The 22,701-nt window shown below is 38.9% G+C and overlaps 1 protein-coding gene across 2 annotated transcripts in view; it reads right to left on the reverse strand.

Annotated features, from left to right (window-relative positions):
- ripor2 (RHO family interacting cell polarization regulator 2) overlaps positions 1 to 22,701 on the reverse strand; it is a 324,701-nt gene that overhangs the window by 46,326 nt on the left and 255,674 nt on the right. The window contains exon 2 of one of the 2 annotated variants that reach the window (XM_033975367.2): positions 10,140 to 10,244. In XM_033975367.2, the coding sequence (XP_033831258.1) occupies positions 10,140 to 10,221 (82 nt within the window). In that variant the 5' untranslated portion in view covers positions 10,222 to 10,244. Of the gene's footprint in view, positions 1 to 10,139; positions 10,245 to 15,068; positions 15,150 to 22,701 lie in introns of those variants that run through there. The other variant, XM_055225104.1, reaches the window with a different exon arrangement.

Raw genomic sequence — 22,701 nt, forward strand, 5'->3', positions numbered from 1 at the left:
CAATGCTGTCTCTGGCGCAAACAGAATCATAACCACTTTATCACATCTGAAGGACTTGTTCTGAATACAAAATGATTAAAAAACAATCTCAAAGGCTTTAGAGTTGTGCTGGACTAAGGTCGGCTTGAGTGAAGTTTGTTGTGAATTGTTTTGACAGAAAAAGTGTGAAAGCTCAAAGGAAACAAGAGACATCCTAGTGTGTTTATCTGAAGACGCATGTTACATAAGCTACTGCGCACCATAGCACTATTTGTGAACCAAAGACCTTGAACATTTACATACTTAACTACATACTAAGACTCAGTACTTGATAGAGATTACAGATACCACAACGATAATAAAAACATACACTTTATTAGACAGTATAATGTAAATTTCTACACAAAATATTAATAGTCTCTTTAGTATTACTGTGGGGTCTGATTATACTAGTTCTGATAAAGATAAAGTTTTCAGGAAAGGTCAAATTTTGTCTCATTTATGTGATTTTTTTTCCCAGAATATATATTGAAATGAGTATCTAGTTTCAATACTGGTTTTAGCATGCAGACAGCTAAACAAACTGCTCTAGATATAATTAGAATTAACTTATGCAATACACTTAAGAGCTTGCGTAATTAATATGACCAAAGACAAGTTCAACATCATTGCAACTAATTTTATTTAAGCACGGCAAGTATTTTGTGCCGGATGATTTCTTAAAACTTCATATACTTCACAACACTTCGCATGCCAATAGAGCAGGCAACACTAACCTTGACGTAGTACCACACTCCATCTGTACCACGGCCCCCCGCTCCTCCAGACCCTCCCGGACTTCCTGTTCATTATGTAACGTGGCATTGGGTCTTCATAAAAAGCTTTACAGTGTTTTTTTTTTTTCTTCAATTAAACTCCAATAACAAACTCGCTTCTCCTCTTGTACTCTGCTGTTTTGGTCTGGGTCTCTCTGGGTGGACTCAGAAAGGTCACATGACTGCGTGGTCAGAGGTCAAGACTAAGGGATAAACAGGCGCAGCTGATGGTGTGTGAATGTACCGCGCTAAAATATCAAAGGAAAGCCTAATGCGACTTTGGCTCACATTACCAGAGCTATATGTCCACTTGTTGAATGACTGCTACTACGAATACAAACTGATGAAATGAACGCTACTCACGCTACTACTGCAACTGCTGCTACTATTATTAGGCCTACTACTACTACAATGACTTTAAATACTACTGATGCTATGATTAGTATTGGCCCTACAATTAGTAATACTAAAATTACTGCTTACTGCTACCACAACTGCAACATGATGTCCTACAAGGTTTAATTGCTGCTGCTACGTATTGTATTGTAGGTACCACTATTATTTACAATACTACTTAACACCTGCAAGCCGTATTATTAAATGAATGAATGTTTATTTCAGCTGCAGAAAAAATAAGTATGTAGTTGATATTCAGAGACAAATCTTTACATCCCTCAAAGCAAAACCAACCTAAAAAGGTGTAGGCTGAAGCTAAACCTCATTATGCCTACCCTTTTTACAGTGGCGTATCATTTGTAAACAGTACATAGCATTCAGTGTATTATTCACACATTAAGTTGAACGTGTCATCATTCTGTACTGCGGTGCAGAATAGAGCAGTGATTTGTGTCTGTATAAAGATTCTTCAAAAGCCCCAGCTGTGGGCTACCTCCTCCTACCTACACTAATGTACAACTAAACACCATACCAATACCATTTTGCACTGCTCAGAAAACAACTGATATAATGTTACAGGTTGTACAAGAGCAAGTATAGTGCTTTAATGCTTTAACGTTTACTATTCAGGTGCAGTGTGCAAGGCATCCACACACAGAATGTCATTTAGGAACAGATTACTATGCTATCAAGCTGAAGGATTTCTGAGATGCAGGCTTGTACATAATTAATGATCACTGGTCAGGCTGAGTGCATAATTGGTCCAGACAGGCATGATGGGAAGAGGAAGACTTGTGTAGCATCAATCACAGTGTCAAAAATGGTTGGACACGCTGGTAACATGTAACAAAAATGTTTATAAAATCATTCTCATTTTTTAGCTCTGTATATTAGCTTTTGTTAAATTAACCAAGGGGCCTAAAGTCAAGTCAAAACTATGAACACTAGCATCAAAACTTCTACTGCTAATTAAAATACTTCTGTTTAGCTGTACTATTCATTACCATAGTGGGGCAAATCTGAAAGGGTGTAAAAATTTAAAAGGACCCAAACTAGGAGGCTTGAAGTTTGCTTTGACAAAGGGACCAAAGGGGATATTTGGTAAAGTATATTACATGCACAACACACTATTGTTTCATACACCTATGGCCTTTTCTATGAGCCAAAATCCACTTGTTCCCACACAGAGTCCAGGGTGGTCTCTTGTCTGTCATGACTGAGGCGGGATTACCTCATTGTGAGTGAGTTTCCAAACCACCGAGTGTAAACCTCACACGCCCAGAGCTGCCGCAGACACATCACTATATAGTAACCATATAGGAGATGAAGGAAAGGTTGGAGAAGCAGACCCAAAGCCACGTGACATATAATTCACCAATAAACAAGAGCGACCAGAGAGGATTCAAGTTTACACCAGCGGCAACGGCTTGACTTCAGGCTCCTCCCAACTGTGACTGTGACTAAACTTCTACTTTCCACATGCTTTCAGAAATGTCAAATGTAGACACACCTATGGCTACTATTATTATGTTTTTCTGCTACTACTTCCCTCTAATGGCCACTATTTGTAGGACAATTTAAAAGAAATAACAATTTGCTTCTAATGGTTTATTGCTATGTAAATTATGCAACTTTTTCATCACTTAAAAGGGCCCATATAACACTTTGTTCTGGTCTGTGTTATAATGTAATTTACTCATCAAAAAACATACCCAGAGTTGTGTTTTGTTTCATTCACACATTCTTAACACATCCTGCATATTTAGGGTTCTTCTCTCAAACAGAAAACACTCTGTTCCACCTTGTGATGTCATGTGGTAATACAGGAAATACTCCACTGTGTTTTTAAAGCACATGCACCTTCACTAGAATCATCTGGGTCATTTTAGCTCTGGAATTGCCAGTCTCTACTGAACTAAAGGTAAAAGGAGCTATTAAACTACCACTACATGACATCACAAGGTGGAACAGAGCATTTTGAGCTTTGGAGATGTAGACTCAACATGTCTGATGAAACAAAACACAACTCCAGGTATGTTTTCTAACATGGCTAAAAGCTACATTTTGTGTTATATAGGACCGTTAAACCCATAAACAGCACCAATAACTACTATTGGAAAATGTCTGGGAAAAGTATTTACTAAGTACACTAGAATAAATAAATAAACAGCAAAGGAATTCAAAGTTGAGATATATAATTGCAACATACAAAATTCACAGGAGTTTGCATCTCTGGTATTGGCATAGCTTTTAAATATAAAACCCACTGGGCTTCTAGGCTTTTAAAAACCACAGAACAGTAGAGGAGCTGGAGTGTTTAGTCTGAAGTAGGTCACTAAGGCCAACTGTCAGAGGCGAAACACTGTGTTAATATGGCTCTGCTACAGTGGGTCCCCTCAGGTCACAGCTAACACAGAGCGGACACACACACAAAGCACTGAGCAGACATTTTAATCTGAGGGCACGATTGCAGGGGACAGGACTGTGTGGGCGGTACAAGACAGCAGTGTATGTTCAGATCAGCAGTGTTAACATAACGGAACATAAGAGAACATAATGAACAAGATATAGGCCCTGTTATATTGATCATTCAAGATGCAGCTGTATCATAGGCTGTATAAAGAAGTGGACTATGTGAGTTTGACGTCATCCATAGCGCTTGGAGCCAGTGAAGCTCATCAAAGATAGCAGTTATAGGGCTGAATTTGTAGCCGACTTCCAAATTTCAAATTCCAACCGCGAGTATCATAGCAACCAAAGAGCTAATCAGAGCTAATGCTTGCGGGACCAACCTCAGGGAAAAAAGGCGCCTGATTTGTCTTTTATTAATGTTCATATCTTGATTTAAGGACACAATAACGAATAAAAAAATACCAGAAACATTTAGAGACCAAAATGATGAGTTTGACCGCAGTAGTCATAGAGAGAAGGGCGGCAGTTTTTCAGAAGGTAGTGAATTGGAGCAAGAGTTGATGGGGCTGGAACCGCGCCCATGTTCACTTCCTATTTGGAAGGCAGCGGCTAGGAGGTTAGCCATGTCCATTTATATATACAGTCTATGATCCGTATCTATGGTACTTTATTGTCCTTATAGAAATTTGTTCACAGTCCAGCACCCAGGGACCCATCCCCACAACTTGAGCTAAAGAAAACCCTAAATATGGTGCATGTTTAGGGTTTTCTCATAATGACAACACAGCAGTTTATTATGTATGATATTTTGACCACCTCTAGCTCGTAAACTACTTAAAATAAAATGATATGTTTTGAGGCATGTGCGTATTGTTTCATTAGTGTGTTTCATTTGGCAATAGACACTCTGCATTAGTCAGCATCTATTTTTTTGGTGTAGTAGTTCTGGCTCTTCCAACATTGCACATACAGCAAATAAAGCCAGAAGCTGAAGTGAATCACAGTAAACTGAAGCTGAACTGTCTGAGGAGTTTTTGATTGACAGCGAGGGACGAGACCGAGTAAAAGTCAGTGTTAATGTGACAGACAGCTGTGAACATCGGCCAAATGATTTCCTTTTTGCAGCAGTGACAGTGTAAAAGGAGACAGAAAAGCTGGAGGAGGACAATACCGTTCCAGTTAGATATTAGTCAACATGCAGTGTAACCAAAGTGTAGTCTTTAGAACAACACGGCAATGCGACAAGGATTTTAGGATTTGTAAGCCAATGCCAGAGCGAGAACAAGAACATCAGCAGGCCAGAAAAAGTGCATTACAGGATAAAATTAAATGTTCATCATGTAACTTTTCAGGTAGAGAGTCCACCATCTGCTTTTCCCCAAGGAGATGTTATCGCTTTGCCTGGATTGCAGTATGGCATTAATCTTACAGTATCTATGTCCATGGAAAAACATCTTCAAGGAAACAATGAGGTTTCCCCCCTTTAAAAATAACCATCACTTTTAGTATTATTTTTGACTTTAATATACATCTCCCTGTGGCAGGTAGTTATCCTCTCCATGTACTCTATATTTTAGTTCAAAGCTGTTGTTCAAAGATGTGTGCATATAAATCAACTGTCCGCCTTTTGCAGTCAGCATCAAGGATTGTGTTTCCTATGATCTAGTGCTTCGCTGGGCTCCATTTTGGCTCTAAGGGGGATACAGTTTCCTGGGGCATGCTGAGCTGGACATGTACAGACAGAGACACTGGAGGAGGACTGGATTTGTGAAACGTGATCTTGGTTCTAGACTTGCAGCCTTAGTCCTGCTTGAGCCAGGTTTATCAGACTAATGCTGGTGTGTTTTGGGCCATTGTCCGCTGGTTCACCCTGAAGGTACAATCTGAAAGTGAGATAAATATCTTGAGGTACACACAGAGGGAATCCAGTTGCAATAAAATTTGAGTTAGTGATTATAACATAAAATTGAATGCAAATGTCTGAATAATGAATGTAATGAATGTAACAAAGCTGCTGTGATCTCAATTACAGTAGGCATTTTTGGTATTAAATGTAAATTAGCTTGCATGTCGGAACATGTTCTAAGCATTTGCAGCTGTTTTGATAAAATTTTGTTGTTGTTAAGGTAAAACGTGACAGAAAACCCTCAAGTTATGTCCTAAAGTGAAGCAAAAGCCCTTCAATAATCCAAGAAAACCCCTGTGTCACTGTAAGCCCTTAAATAACAATTTTTATTTTCCCTGTTAAAAGTTTGAAAGCATTTGAAAGACGAGTGAGTGGGGACAATTACTGTACAAGCAACGCCCCTAAAGCCATGCAATGATTGATGGGACTTTGTGGCTGTAAACAAAAAACACAAAGGCTTTGAGTCTGACAATTACAGGAGTTGTTATGTAATTGTTGACAACGATGTAAATGGGAGAGCACTCTGTTATATAAAAGGTAAGTTGCTACATAGCATTAGGTGTGCTGTTGTTTACACCTAATGCAGTGTAGCAACATGCATTTCTAATTTGTTAAGACTACTGGATAAGATTAGGGTGGCCAGGTTGTAACATTGTCCATTCTCGATTCACTTAAGGGTCAGTCATAATTTGAGGGACTTCTGTTGGTGCAAAAGAGTGTATTTTTGCCTTATGGTCATTCTCAAACATGTTTTTTTCTGTATTTTAGCCAAGAAAAATTACAATATATTGCTCCCTTTACTGTTAGTGTGTACCAAATTGGTCAAAAATAGGGACACCTGGGATGTTTCTTGTATAAAACTGGGACAAATCAGTGGTTTTGGATGAATCTGCTGGGACATGGAACACAGTGCTCAAAACTGGGACTGTCCCGGGTCAATAGGGACGTCTGGTCACCCTAACTATGATTGTCACTATGTTGATAACAACGTTTAGTGTTACAACAACTTCTCAGCCTTGTGGTGTGCATTTTTTTCTTTGGTGATACATTTTAAGTTGGATGCCCTTCCTTACTCAGTGCATAAGTTAAAGCTGAAGGTAAAGTGATAACAAATGACCTGCTGACAACGAAGGTATTTCTTTCAGTTGATAATAAAATTAGTTTATGTCTGGGGAATTATAATGTGTTTTGTCTAAAAGTTATGGCTGAATTTCCCCCAAAAATGTCACACTTGTTGTTGCTAAAATCCAAGTGTTGCTAATGGGACCCATATGTTCTTATTGCCTCCATAAATTTGAATAGCGAATACAACTAGCTTGAGACAGACACTCCAAAGGGACAAGTCAAGGCTATAACTCTGTATTTAAGAGCCCTCCTGATTTCCACTACACTGGACACTTGTGACCTAAGAACGCTACTGTTCATGCTTTCTGCCCTGACCCAGTTAGTCAAACACTGGTTTATTTAGACACCAAACAACTCCTATTAATCTCACAGTTTCCTTATTTTTACTGTCATTAGAGCTATACTATACTCCTGCTATGGCTTTCATTTACCACCAACCACATCCTCAAAGAAACACAAGCTCTTTGAATTAGTCACAAGGATCACTGTGTGGTTTTTAGTCCCAAAGATACCAGTTATTCCCATTTGGGGCAGACATTTATATTGGTGGGCACGTGTGTATCAGTGATAACAAAGTCATGCTGTGTTTGTCTGTGTGTAACACAGTTTAATCTGAGAGTGTGATGAATAGAGGCTTTCAGGTCATACCGGTGGGTTCGTGTAGAGGTAATTTACGGAGGTTCACAGATAAGGATCAAGGGGGCCGCAATAGCTTGGATGCAGAATAAAATTATGAAGATGGTAAATCTAGAAGCACTTTTAGGAGCAAAATAAAGAGCAAAAACCTGCAGTTTGAATAACAGCAATAGATAACAAGAAGCAAATGTATTGTGATAATTAAAAAAAAAGAGTTTGGCTGCAGACCTCCATCCAGAAGACTCTACCCTGCAGACCTCCATCAGTATGCACCTCCACCATTTTCATTAGTTTACTCTTTATAAGCAAACATAATTACAGTTCAATCAGTGCCTTGGTTCACTATTAAATGTTATTAAAAGCTAATTTCAATTTTTTCATGTATTAGCACTTCAAATATTATGCATTTAATCCCCAGTGCATTTCTAAAAGTGTTCTTATGTCAAACTATCGTTGTGTTATCTTTGCTCTACTCAGCTTGCACAGGGTAATTAGCAGTTTGAAACATGTTTTCACAAACAGAAAACATATTTAATTGTCAATATAGTCTACAGTGGCATAAATACAAACAAAATTAAGCATTTTGTCCGTAAATGTATTGCCGTAGGCCCTGTGTCAGGGAAAGATTAGGCACAAATCTGTAATGAAGAAGAGTTTGGACTTGGGCACTCTTTTGGCATGGCCGCTGTGTGTTTACTTTTAGAGACACGTGGTAAGGGTCATGTAAGGGTCCTCCTGGTAGAAGTCTGTGGGTTGGGTCCTCTGGGTGGAGGTCTGTAGCCAGATCCTTCTCCAAAGAACACACACTTAAAAATGCAAAGTCACACAAGGAACTGAAAGTGCGAGGAACTGTGATGTTGAGCAACTTGACACCAAGCCGTTTTGATACTTTCCTAAACAAACATTTGTTGCCATGCAGGTTGACTCAAAATGCCACTGGATGTATTTGTTCATGCTACAATCTATATTTATGAATGGTATGATTCATTAATAAAAGAGGTCATCTGGTCAGAGGTCAATGTTTGTATTTCAAACTAATAAAAGCCTATTCTGAGACAACTTCTACCACACATTTAGAGCCTATATGAAGAGTTCTGCATCAGGAAGAACATTTGATTAACTATATGAGGAGATGATTTGCCTTCTAGAGAGAATAGCAATAGAAAGAAGAGGGAAAAGAGTTGAATTAATAATCAGGTTGTTGGCATTTGAACATGAATGTATGCAATAATAACGTGGTACATGGCAGAGCAACCCCCTCTTGACAATAATTAGAGCAAAATGCATGTGATCCATAGTATTAGAGTCTATAATATACACAGTTATCCCTTAGCAGCATTCACACAGTAAGCTGCTCTCTGACTGGCTGCTCGCTCACAGAATCAGCTGGCTTCACGTTCCTTGTGGCTCTGTGTTGTTCAAAGACAACGTCACATTAGCCGCCGGTGCAGCTCAGTGAGAAGTGGGTCAACTCAGGCATTAACATACATTACAAACCAAGTGATGCAATATATGGGAATATCCTCCTCATAGACCCTGTGCCATCTTCATGAGGCTACAGCACAGCACCATATGGCTTTAGTATGGGTGAATGTTGACTGACTTGATTTCATGTTTCTTATGATGAAACTGGTTTTAATTAATACAGTGAAGCTGATGTTTAATTTGGTTTTAGTAGAATGAAAAAGATTGCTAATTAAAGTAAAAGTGCAATATAAAGCTGTGCCTATATTGTACAAATGTATTGATTAGTCATTGTATCACTGAACCAATGATGGGACCATAAAAAATAGTATTGTTTATCGTGAAAAAAGCATAGACAATAATCATATGTGGGACATTTTAAATAATCATAATAATTGCTAACAAAAATAATCACCATTAACCAAAAAATTCTCCATGAGGATCTTTTCTGTCATTAATGTTGCTTTCACTTATAACAAAATACAATACTACAACAGCTATTTAAATATGTAACCTGTTCATAATATTTAAATTATACTTAATACATCTGTACACATTTATATCCATGGCATTTTTAAACTGTCAGCAACTTTAATAATTTGATATAATCCTTAATCGCAATTATTTTGGCCATGATAATCGTGACACTAAATTTCTATAACGTCTCATGCCTAAACTGAACTGAAACTGAACTGTCTTTGTAATCTGGCTGTAAGTGTAACATACAAATACAGCTATAAATAGGAACAATGCATCTTCCACGAATTATTCCTTGCTAACTTCTAATGTCCAACAAAACATGTACCAGTGTGATGGCTTGAGGTCCTTGATCTATACAAATGAACAGCCAGAGTAGCTCCAGACCCGCAGGGGGTTGTCAGCTTATGGATGTCACAAACAATTTTCAGCCGCTAAAACACACATTTTCAAGGATTCCTCCAGCAAGACATCCTCGTATTGACTTTTCACTCCGGGTATAGTGCTAGTATCAACACCAAGTCACTCCTATCATTAAATTATCAGTTTTACCTAAATTGCTGTTGTTATCTGCCTTTAGACAAGACAATACACGCTCAAACATAAAGAAACAATAATATTCTGGTGCATAATAGCCATTTAAAACATCAGTGTGTTACATAACAACGCCCACACAGCATCGGGCACAGCTCTACTGCTTCTAAAAAGGGTGAGAAGTTGGAAAATCGATAAACAAAGTACACTGAAAAACATATTTTGGTATGTAAATCCATGCAAACTATATATTTTTAACTTTCTAGTTTAAATCTACTTTAAGACATGACAAATCCAGCTACTATCAAAAACATTTCCTCAGCATCCTTAACAACAACATAGAAGGTCAAAGTTCCCAGCCTCACACCTGCACACTCTCAGATCAATAATCTTACCATCTTCCAGAAACACATCTTCAGCTTCTTCACGCATAATTTCATCAGAGTCATCCTCAACTACAATGTCCACCGCGGCCATCTCTCTCTTGTCTTCTCTTCCTCCTTTAGCGCACAAATCAGAGTCTATGAGCTGTGACTGGAGATTTGAATAAAAACGTCTGGGCCTGCCTCTGTCACACTCCCGCAGGTCTTGCCTCTTGGTTGAATGTGAGAAGTTAAAAGGGCAATCTTCGGTAAGTTTCCGAGCTGCTTTCATAACATCCCGTCCAAAAGCTGAAGTGAAATTGCCGTTTTGTTTTTTAGAGTGAGAGAGTACAGTGCTGGGAGGGTCTTGGCTGAGGCTTGAGTGTCCATGTTGAACAGCAGGGTGTCCAGTGATTCAGCTCGACTGCCTTGTGATTAACAGGAATAATTAGCTTCTTTATTTCGAGCTGGCAAGGACGTGCAAAATGGGTGTGAAAAGGAGAGGAGAGAGAGAGGCGCTCCACTTGTCATTCCATTACAGCTCAGTGGATATCACGGGAGCGCTGATTGCTCCCTCTATTTTTGCACCGGGCCACTCCAGAGGTGATAAAGGTCTGTTGCTCTGATAAAGGTTTCCATAATGCTGTGTGTTATTAAAAGACTAAACACGGCTAGTGATCTTTACAAAATCCACTTTGAAATGTCTAGAATGTATTTAGTTTATTTAAGCAGGGTCAATCAGCCATATACAAGAGGTAACAATAGACAGTGGGGCTTCAATGTGAAATACTGTACTGTCTGGCCAGTCAAACTGTAGAACAGTGAGCACCACTTTGCAGCCAGGGACCCATCTCCAAATGTTGGTCTAAGCTTGGTCCAGACTACCTTAGCTGGAGAATTTTACCTATGGTGCGTGTTTTGGGTTGTTGGGGGAAACTGGAGTGGCCAGAAGAAACCCATCCATGGGGAGAAACATGCAAACTCCGCACAGAAACGCTTGAGCAGCCCATGAGTTGAACACAGAACCTTCTTGCCATGAGCCCAGTGTCTACTCTGGCAACGCTTTACAAAAACAAACACCAAACTAAATTGGCCTAATAAGACATAGCTCCACTGGATAACATTGTGTAATGACTGTAAGTTGACCTTTAACTCACCCTGAGCACCTTTATGAAATGTTATAATCCGTCTCAGCATAACTCAGACAATTGGATGACCTAAGTGTGACAGTGAAGCTGAAGACTTCCCCGCTCTAGCACATCTGCTAATGCACAAGACACATTTATTCATCCCTGGTTCATCAAATCCCCATTCTTTCATACACATTTTGTTTTCATAGCTTCTCTGTAAACTTAAGAAAAACATTCCTAAAGCTTCAGCATGTAATCGAGTGCATAAATCTGCCAATAGTTTCTCACTGCTATAAATAATGTGCAGTTTTTGTGGAAAAGTGTTTTATTACCATTTTTTTTACTTACAAAATTAGACAACAATAGCAATAGTATCTGATAATGTTGTCTGATTATCTTAAAATTAACCATTTCTTGGGATAATTCACATTAGTGTAATACAAAAAAGGCATATGAAGTGTATAGGAAATTAGCTATGTCAAATGCAGTTTCAAAAACAATCATTTGCATTTGGACACACACCTTTTTACTTATGTTACGGGAACATTTCTATCAGCATCACATGTCCCCTCACCTTTCAAAGTTAGGTTTGCACTTTCCTAAAAACAAAATGCTTTCTTGTTGCTCAAATCACCTATAAACTATGAACCTGAGAATGCTGACCAAAACTTGAAGATCTTGTTATTTTCTACCAAACCAGTCTTTCAAAACTGGGACCTGGACACTCTTAACCCTCTAGTCTGGTCACTTTTTGTTGACCTTGTCTTGCAGAGTGTCCATTACTCTTATCTGACTCAATCCCACTTTAGACAGCCCACCAAACACCAGAATAGAAAGTAGGCCTCAAGTCGATTCATTATCACTTAACTTTGCTGCTTCCTGTCCCCTGACACTCATTGTGTTTAAGGCCAAAGCTCCAGGGATTGGACCTGGAGATCAACTCATTTTCACAGGCTTCAGGCTTGTCCAGACTGATTCTGTGTTAAGAGAAATATATATTTAAGTTCTTATGAGGAAGAAATATTAATCTCCATAATTTGAAAAGGGTAGCCACAAATATACCATTAAATACATGCAACTGTTAAATGGACTTCCTCTTTTATAAAATTTTTCAGCAACTCAAACAAGTTGTTAAGGTAAGATATGGTTTCGTATCCATTACAAGATACAAATAAAGACTAAGAAGACATAAACAACAGCCACAAGGGGTCAGTAAAGAAACAAAAAAATAATTTTAAGGCCAATCACCAGGTCAATTACCACAATAATATAACAAACAGGTTAAGTTGACATCTTAGGAGAAGTTCTTTTGAAGTGAAGCAGGAAGTATCTGTTTATGTGGCAACCGGATAAAATTGTGTCGAAATAAACTTCAGGAAAGAACAAAGAAAACGGGATTTCCGTTTTAAATTGTGCACTTTATGTGGAGACTATTCGTATTTGAGGAAACATAATTTCCCTTTAAGGTTTTTATTTGTCTTACATTGACAACAACTTTTGGCTTAGATACCACACAACAACACATATATGAAGAGTGCGCTGAACTCGAGTGGTCAGCAACGGGATTTTGTTTATGGCTTTGGCTTTGTAAACACATAACATGACATTTAAAGCAGAGCCACAGTCTGTAGAGAATCCATCCCACTCCCATCTGCTGTGAGCTAAAATCATGACATGCTCTGGTGACTGTACCAGACTGCACTATATCTGTACAAGTATTAGCCTCAATGCTACATGCACTAACAATCTGTATCTGAACACCCACTGAATTCTATTCATCAGAGCAATTAGTGGAGAGATTTGAACAGCACATTCATGGGTTTCAGAATGATGAGAAATTATAACAGTTGCCATAACAATTACGCATAAATATGATATCTTTTGAATGGGGAAAAAGTCCTCAAAATGTTGCAAATAACAGGAAGCTGAAACATATAAATAGTGCCTTAAACTAAATATATCCAAATCAAAATCTAAAAAGTTATGCTCCATCCAATGAACAACAAAAATCAGTATGAAGAAAATGTCCAAATCGGATGTCTACTACTACTACTACCACTACTATCTTGAAGTGTATGCTCTCATTGATGACGTTAATGGTAATGATCCCACTCATTCCAGGTTCCAAGTTTATCCCAATTTGAACACTACATCCTCCATTATCTTGTGAAGTGATTTCCCTACCAGCAAAAATGACAAGACCTGGGTCAAGTTTTAGAGGCTGGAATTGAAAAACCTTTGGACCAGCCCGCGAACCCACTGCGCCGGGAAAGACAAACACTCTGAGATCCAAATGTGCACAAACTGTGTGAGTGTAACAATATGCAACACTTACACAATACCCCAATGACACAGCCGAACACTAGTCCACATAAACTGTTGTCACTCAGCACAAGGCTGCACAATGGCAGTGTAGTTGCTTACAATGGGGCTGTTTGAATGGGACCAAACAATGCCGCTCTTAGGCTTCTGAACCAGCCAGATGATGGGTATCCCAGGAGACTGAATAGGCGGCTCTCCCTCCTACATGTTCGCTCCTCCGGCCCCGACTCCCTGCATGTACACAGCCTGCTATTATGGCACTAAACATCTGATTTCAGCCTGGAAACAGCAGATAATTAGCATACAGGCTACAACAGCAATGCAACTGAACAAGTGTTTGAAATTACTGATGCTGCCATAGATATTTGAATTGATCCAGGAATTTTTAAGAAAGTATATGTCCATTTTGTGTCATAGAGTTGTGGAATTAAGCACATTTTAATCAAGATTTGGTTATTTTTAATCATCAATAACCCCTTGATATTTAGTGAAGGGGTCCACAGACAATCCTCTGCCAAAAGCATCTGGTTTGGAGCAGAGTTCAGCTTCATAAATAAAAAGTGAATTGGAAATCGTGATCAATCAAAGTGAGGAAAAAAAAATGTGATACTTTTTTTTGCTCAGGTTTATGTCCAAGCATCAAAACAAAACACTACAATGACCCGCCCAAAATGCCAGTACCACAGTTTGGGAGACCTGCATTTCATCACACCACAGGATACGATTACTCCACAAATTCAAACCATTCATCTTTTGTCAGAACTTCAGGTTGAACTTATGCAAGTGTGAAATGATGCAACACATTGATTAAATCTACAAACTTCCCAGGGAACTTTAGAAAAGTGTCTCAGTAATCTCCCACATCCTCCATTATTTGTGCAACCGCTCTGTTCCCTCCAAAAAGATCTCCTATTCTCCCAGTATAAGAGCGATGACAAACGGGATGACTTTGGAGGGGTGCTTGGTTTCCCTGGTAACAATAATGAGGGCATTGCGTGGTAAATCCAATTTGCCATGGCACTCTGAGTCATCTGAAGAGCGCGTGTGAGTGTTTGTGAGAGCTTCATAACTCTAATGGAAAAGCCGTCTTACAGTTGCTTAAATGGATTTGTAAATATATGGAGCCTAGACATGGACTTGAATCAGGCATTGTCTTCTTGGATGCACGCTCCATCTACTGAGCCTCAAAGTCACTGCAGTAAACAACTAAAACTCACCATCTGAACCGCTGGTGACCTGTTCCAACTCTTTGGCTGGAGTAACTTTTAAATGCTTTTTGATGCTTTGTTTCTACTTTGCAATTAGTAACTAAACCTCTTGGAAAGCAATGATATTTATAATTATAACATCAAGTCACTGAGTTGGACTATGAGTCAGGAGGCCCTCACAAAGTCATCAACAACACTGTGAATCTGTAACATATAATAAATAACCTACCAAATGTTTACACTTGTATTGTAGACTTGAGGTTTGTTAAGATGTTTAAACAGCAGTGAAAATGAATACCTACTGTATGAGTGTCTTTTCATTATGTGGTTGTAAGTCTTGACTCGTCGGCGGTACATTGTGCTCAAAGATAATCCAGCGAGACTCCTCCTTGTCCGACTGTGGCTGCGTCTCCTTTTGTGCTGTCACCCATTCCTATTTCAATCTCTCTTCTCCCCATCGCTCCCTGCCGCTATTGTGCTATGTCTTTGCCACTTCCACAATTGGATCCTTTTCTTTTCCTCTGAGCTTATTTGCTGTTGGGCCAGTGTGCTGAGGGCAGAGGGGGCATCAGACAATGGCACTGATAGACCCACTGTTCACCAGCTGTGCGGCGCGGCACCGGGAAACTGCAGGCTCTTCATGTTGTGGTGATGGAGGTGCTGATGGTTCGATGCTCGGGGACACACCTGGATAAGACTGATAAGCACTCAAGCAAATGAACCAGCTGTCTGCACCGCTGTGTCCTCCCCATGACCCCCAAATCAAACCAATGAACTCAAGAGTAATGTACAGATAAACACACAAGACTTCCAGGATGACGGCAAATTGGAGTAAGAAAACAAAGTGAATCCCAAGGTTTTTAAGGCAGTATATGCTCTATTGTCCTGTATCTTGCCGTACTATGGGTAACACTGAATACTGATTTGTCATTTGCCATTTATATAAGAATAGTATGCACTCAAAACACACAATGGATTCTTCATCAAAGCCAAAACCATTGCACAAAGCCTTTACATCTATGCACAAGCTGGTAGAGCAGACCAATCATTTCTTCATTTGTAGTTGACTCCTGGATGGAATTTTTTTTATCACCCCACATCATAACTTTGGCCCATTACATACCTTTCCCTCAGTATTTTAATCCAATCAATACTCTTTTTTGCATTATCTTACTAAAATAGCGATATAAATCAAAATATACCTTAAAATAGCTTACTGGTTACATATATATAGTCAGAGAAGACAGCTCAGTAAGTTAAACTTGTTTTAGCCAATACCAGATAACTGGAGCAGATAAAGATACAGCAGGGTGTGACAGTTTGGAGGCAAGAGCCCAGAAAACCACAATTTCCTCTCCCATGCACAGCCTTTATGTGAACATTTGACCCAGACACACCTGTGGGAAAAAAATGAGGAAGTTAGTGGTTCACACAGAGAAACACAATTCTACAATGAACTGAGAAAGTGAAACCAAGTACGTTTGATTATAATTTAACTATTCCTATAAGTAATGTTAGAATATTCATACTAGAGAAAGCATCTGGAATTTATCTAGTGCTCGGATACCATTTTGCGGAAGGGAGGGTAAGATGCTAGTTTCTCAAAAGTTGGGTGTGGAGCTGGAAGGAAGATTGGCCAAGAGTGTGTAACAGCATTAGTTCATATTGCTCTGTATTTTTCTCAGCACATCTAGTTCAGGGGGTTTGCAGAAGTGAGTTTGTGTTTTTTTCTCTCTGCCCCAGTGACCAGAGGAACAGGACCAATAACTGGGAGCTGTAGTGACAGCTGTACATGTGCATCTTAAAACCAGCCTCCTGAACATAAACGTGAACTGTATTTCCATGCTTGGCTTTGCACCAATCCACAGTGAAGACATCAGCCATGACACATCTGTCCCTCAGCCTGCAGTACAGCACTGGGCTAGTTACGCACACCATGCATGACCTACTTACAATTTAGCCTTGTCACTCGGCCATATATTAAAACGTTTATATTTTTACACTATGTTTGTGAATATGTTTATTCTTTTAACAATCTTCTCTTATTCGTCATGTTGGTACCACAATATGTAAATTTCTCCTCTGTGAGTTAATTCTATCTTATCTTATTATATCTTATCCATTCATAAATTGTGTATGGACCAAAGCAAAGTTAAGATTTAAGAAAAAATAAAATGCTACTAAATATTCCTTCTAATGTCTGTTTTAGTGTAGCTGTTATATTCATGATTACGATCTTGAACATAGCCTATAAGAGGTCTAGTGGAAGGACAAGAGCCTCTTAGCCAAAGAACATAAGTAGTTGATTTCACTTCAATAAGTACACTCATCGTTGATCCAATAGCTCAGACTAGACATTCCTGAACACAAGAATAAAAACCACCATTTTGAAGACTTACAAAGTGGTAGCTCCTTCTTTCCGGTTCATCAGCATTTGAATGTGAGCTCTCCTCAGTGCAGCCAGCAAGGGTTTAACTTAGGCCAGTCTCAGTCTCCAGCACAGAACAACACACAAACTTTCTCTCTCCTCAGTAGAAGAACAAACTCCCATAGAAGCACATCCTGACCACAGTGAATGCCCCAGGAGCTGCACTGAGGAGGGGGACAAAGAGGCTGGCAGCGTCAGTCCAGAACAGGGACACGAGGACCATAAACTCGTGTTGCCATCCACTCACTGAAATCACTATTTTAGACAAAGATTTGTGTTCAATAGATTTGAGTGTTGGCATGATTATTCTTATACGGTATTGGCATTGTATTTTATTTTCTTGCATAGGGCGATCAGATGTCCTTATTCACCCGGGACAGTCCAAGTTTTAAACCCTGTGTTCCCTGTCCCAGCAGATTTATCCAAAACCATAAAACCATTGATTTGTCCCAGTTTTATTCAAGAAATGTCCCAGACGTCCTTATTTGTGACCAATCCGATACCCCCCAAGAGTAAAGGGGGCAATATATAACCATTGTTTAGCTAAAATATAGAAAACCATGCTTGAAAATGAGCATAAAGCAGAAGTCCCTCAGATTATGACTGGAATATGTTACTGGAATGGACAGTGTTACTCACTCTTTTCACATTTGTATTTATTTATACCAACCATCCCAACCCGGGTGTGTCCCAGTTTTTACTTTTCAAAATCTGGTCACCCTATTCGTGCATAAAAAAAACTGTTAAACTACCACTTCACTCATCACCCGACTAAACCTCACAGACCAATAATCCCAGTCACATTTGAAACTGAAGCTTCCTGTCAGCTGTTGCACATTCATGAGTGTCTTGCTCAATGGCACAGTGGCAGTAAACACACCCATTAAAATGTTATAGGGAGAGACTGGTTTTATAATCTGCATACATCTATAAAGACGTGTGTTTACTATGGCCTTTTTATAACAGCCAATAAAGCTATGTTTTTGTTATGACAGGTAATAGTATATGTCCATTCCACAAGGTACTACAAGTTATTACCTTTAGGATACAATCAGATAACTGTATCACAATTAACATGATTGGATTAACATTAAGACTAACAAAACTTTGCAAATTACAAAGGCCCATAATAATTAGAGATAGTACTTTGGACTTTAAATCTCCTTAAATCTCCAGCACAGGCCGATATTTATTTTTGTTCGATCTGCTGCCTAAAAAACACACAGAAAGCTTCATATTAACACTTTAATACAAAGACGTAGCTGCATATAATGTGACTACACAGCTCTTTAAAAGGTTTGTGCTAAAAAGGGCTTAGGGGAGAGTTTTCTAGTAAATTTAAATTCCATAATTTGGGGAAAATACTCAAAATCATATCATCAATCAATCAGAACATATCAGCCCAAAAATATCGGCAGCACTTACTGGTCATGGGTTGCTCTTTGGTTTGGTTGGATCATTGGTTGGATTCTAAACATCGGACATGAAAAAACCCATATTGGTTGATCTCTAATAATAACTATAGTACATTTACCCTTGAATTACAAGATCTCTAGTTTGAACCTAGGTTTGAGCATGCTATATTGTTAATATTTCAAGGTATGCCCATTGTTTTTGTGTGGCATTTACTTCTAATTTACTCAAAGTCTTTCATAGGAGTGTACATACGATCCAGAGCTCTGTAACAGCAGCTTTATTACGGCTCCATCAGTCGTTTAGCCTGAAGAGCTGGGCAGAGATGAGCAGCACGTGTCACAAACCACATGCACCACTCTTTTGGCCCCCTCCCTCCCTGTTTCTCTCACGCTCTTGGTTTTATTTCTCTGCGTGCACTAGTGGCCCACGCAGCAGCCATCGCTGACTTGATTGTGTGAAATTATAGAGGAAAGGCCAAAGAGAATCACGTGTGAACTGCAACAGCACTTTTATCAAACGGTAAAAAGAGGTGTCGAGATGGATCAGCAAAAACAAAATCGAAGATAGACTGACTTTACCTCATATGATGTTGTTTTTCATCTTTTCCTTGAAACAGTAGAGGTGTGTTGCCAAAGAGTAGGAAGATACTGAGCATTATATTTATGTAGGTTTATACTGACAAGATACATAATCCAGATAAACATATACTGCCATGAAAGTTTTAAAATAAAAGTTGTACAGCCATCTTGAGTTAGTTTGCTCTTTACTAATCACAACCAAGAGATAATTGCACACCATTTTACCACTGATATAGTAGAAAGGTAGCATTATTCATTATTTTTCTCAGAGCATCATACATATGCATTGCCACAACATGTAAGAAAACAATGTAAGATGCCACTAGTACATGTCTCACATTTTGAGAAGCACTGGCCTAGTTTCTGGAGATATAAATTCAATACAATGTTCTTCTTCTGTCAACATAAGTAAGAAGAAAGGAAGCAATAAAGTAAATGTGAAGAGGTCAAGGGTGAGGGACACAAAGACAAATTAGAGTCCAAGTCTGGGGGTCAAAGGGACACAGCAGGACAATCTGCTAAAGTGGTGTGTATTAATCATCACCTGCAGATGGGAGGCGTCCATTATACCCCTGTGCTTTTAAGCAATGCACCAAACCAAATATTACAGACATGGTCTCTGGAGACAATGCAGCAGACACAAGCCGGTACTTCATTATGAGTGAAGGTGAAAAATGGTCCTCACTGATGATTAAAGGATCCAGCAGATGGAAGCAGAGACAATCTATCTCTTTTAGTGCAGCCACAAGAAGACCAAACCTTATTTTTGGTAAAGAGCATCTGGAGGTCAACGTTACATTATGCATGATCTTTGTATTTAAGATAAAACAATATTGTACATTTAATATACTGTTGTAAGACTACAACACAACCCAATCATAAAAAGTGCATTCAGGAACTCAAGGGAATTTGACAGTTTCAATTTAGTGGTACCTACGTATTATTTTGTCCCAAAAATATTGTCAGGCTGATGATAATCCAATTTTTCAAACATGCAGAACTAACACAATTCATTTGTGCCTTAACATAATAGTCAAACTATAATATGTCTTCTGCTGCTCTTGTAAAATGTATCCATGTGAGTGGCACTTTATCTGTGCACCCTCAATGAGCACAAAAGTCAGAGGAACGGAATATGAGAGGAATGGAAGCTGACAAGCACATTCCCTTATATTGACTTATATTGACAAATGCGTTGAGGCCCTCTAGTGGTCAATGTGGATACACACAATTAAGGTAAAGTGTATTTCTGTGTTTCAAAAACTGAAGCAAAAAGAACCAAATGTGCCCAGATGTTTAGTGTGTAAGTAAATGGGTATTACCTATTTTTGTCACTACGGGTAACTGTTCACCAGCCGCGACAAAATGTGGGGGACTGAGGGATCCATACCGTTAGTGGCTCAGATAATGTTTAATCAATTTCTCAGATACAAAGCATTTCACATTATTGATCCTAAAGAACAGCTTGAATCATCATAACATGAAATAATGAGTGAGGAGAAACCATGCGTTAACACAAGACCTTCCAATACAGCCTTTAAGAGTAACAAAATGTCATGGCTTGATTTAATGGGCTACTCAGGCGCTACCTAAAGTAACCAACGATTTGACCCTTGAGCTACACCAATCTACCTCTGTCTCTAAAACTGTGTGTCAGCGCAAAAATAATATTCCTATTGCAAGAAGCTCACATCAGCTATCCCCGGTCACCAACTGAAGAATTAGTAAATCATTAGGTATAGCATTAAATTCAGACTAGAACTACAATAAAACTTTATTTATAGGCGTCAGAGGTATACTTCCCCGACCATCCATTTCTTCTGTCTAGTGCTGGTATTTTTATCAAAGAAGCAATATTAATAATGCATATTTCTTATCACCGGTTACTGTGAATCAGTCTGGAGCCAAAAAAGCTCAAACTGGCAACACTACAGGCCAGACTAATCTACTCTCCTTAAAATCTGATCCCACACAGCCAACACAGGTGCCCTCTCAATTAAACATTTGCTGATTAAGTCTGACATATGCACCCAAGTCTCAACTCAACACCAATGGAAGAAAAGTTAATTTTACTCAGCTAGAATTCAACTGGTTGGTTCAAATTGCCTGAAAACAGAAGAACTACTAAAATGGCAAGGCACATGTATATTTTGATGTGCTAATCTATTATCATTTCCTGGTATTCTTAATACAGGACTTTTAACTATAGATAAGAGCAAAAATGGCCACCACTACAACTGAAGCAAGTAATACAGTATTATCTACAACTATTACTACAATGTGCTACTACTACTGTCCAATCTTGAACACATATTACATGATCAGTGATGTTTATCTATTCAAAGTACACAGTTAAAATCTAATATAACCAACATGAACTCTCTTTTATGATCAAAATGTGTCTTAGGTATAGTGCAATGATATTGTACTAACTATTGTCAGGCCAATCAGTACTAGTTAATTACAAAACAAATTCTACATCATACCTCTACTACAAAATATGTATGTGCAATTAATTAAATGTGTAATTTAAATGCCAGAGATGTGTTGTGGATAGACATACATTTTAAATCAATGACTGGAAGAAGCAGTGTATTCATGTTTTTGTCTACTCACGGTTGAATTCCCGATGGCGGACATGATGCCTCCATGGTCTCCTCCGTATCCAGTTCAGGCGTCCAGGAAACTCCATGATGCCAAGCAGGTCTGTCTGTGTAACGTCCACTCATTGATCACTGAGCAGCTCCCCTGTCCCCTTGTTCTGTCCATCCCAGAGACAAACACTGTGGATGGGACATAAGCAAAACCAGATCACCAAATCCAGTTATGGTTCAAAGTGTAAGTCCACTAGAGACCTGTTGCAGTAGCAGTTGTCATTGTAGTCTACTCGATTTCCCATTTGCAGGTGGATGTTTTATGCATGAACTGGTGGAACCCAACTCTAGGCCGGGGAGGGATTGGTCTACACCTCTCTTTTCGGGACAGGAGTAGCAGGTGTAATGTGACCCGCTGTAGGAGGGGGAGAGGGGCAGGTGGGAAGACAGGGGGTGGGGCCCATCCAGCTACCTGAGGAGATACATAGAACAAGCAAAAGAAAAGCTGCACAACTACTGTTCTTTCATGTGTGGCTATGTGATCAAATGTTCTAGTATTTTTAACAAGAGTAGTAAGCAGTTGTTATTTTTAGTATATTTGATGATTCGAGGTAATTGCGTAACAGGCTGTTGTAAATGACCTTATGTGAGATTTGGATTAAGATGGCTCAGATTAATTGGAATTGGGAGATTGGGAGCAAAAGTGTTACTCTTGGCATTGTTTGTGGTTATAATCTCAACATTACTTATCCACATAACAAAAAAGAGGATTGTGTCAGTAAAGGGCTGTGAAATAAATTAATGCAATCCCATTTGTATTGTAGTGTAATGCCTTAGTGGGTATTAACATTACTTCCTTTACTTTACCATTTGTAGTAAATAGGCCAATTCTACATTTGACTCACCTCCACAAAGACTG

Source organism: Periophthalmus magnuspinnatus, chromosome 11 (genome assembly GCF_009829125.3).
Source record: "Periophthalmus magnuspinnatus isolate fPerMag1 chromosome 11, fPerMag1.2.pri, whole genome shotgun sequence".
In the NCBI taxonomy this organism is placed as follows: domain Eukaryota; kingdom Metazoa; phylum Chordata; class Actinopteri; order Gobiiformes; family Gobiidae; genus Periophthalmus; species Periophthalmus magnuspinnatus.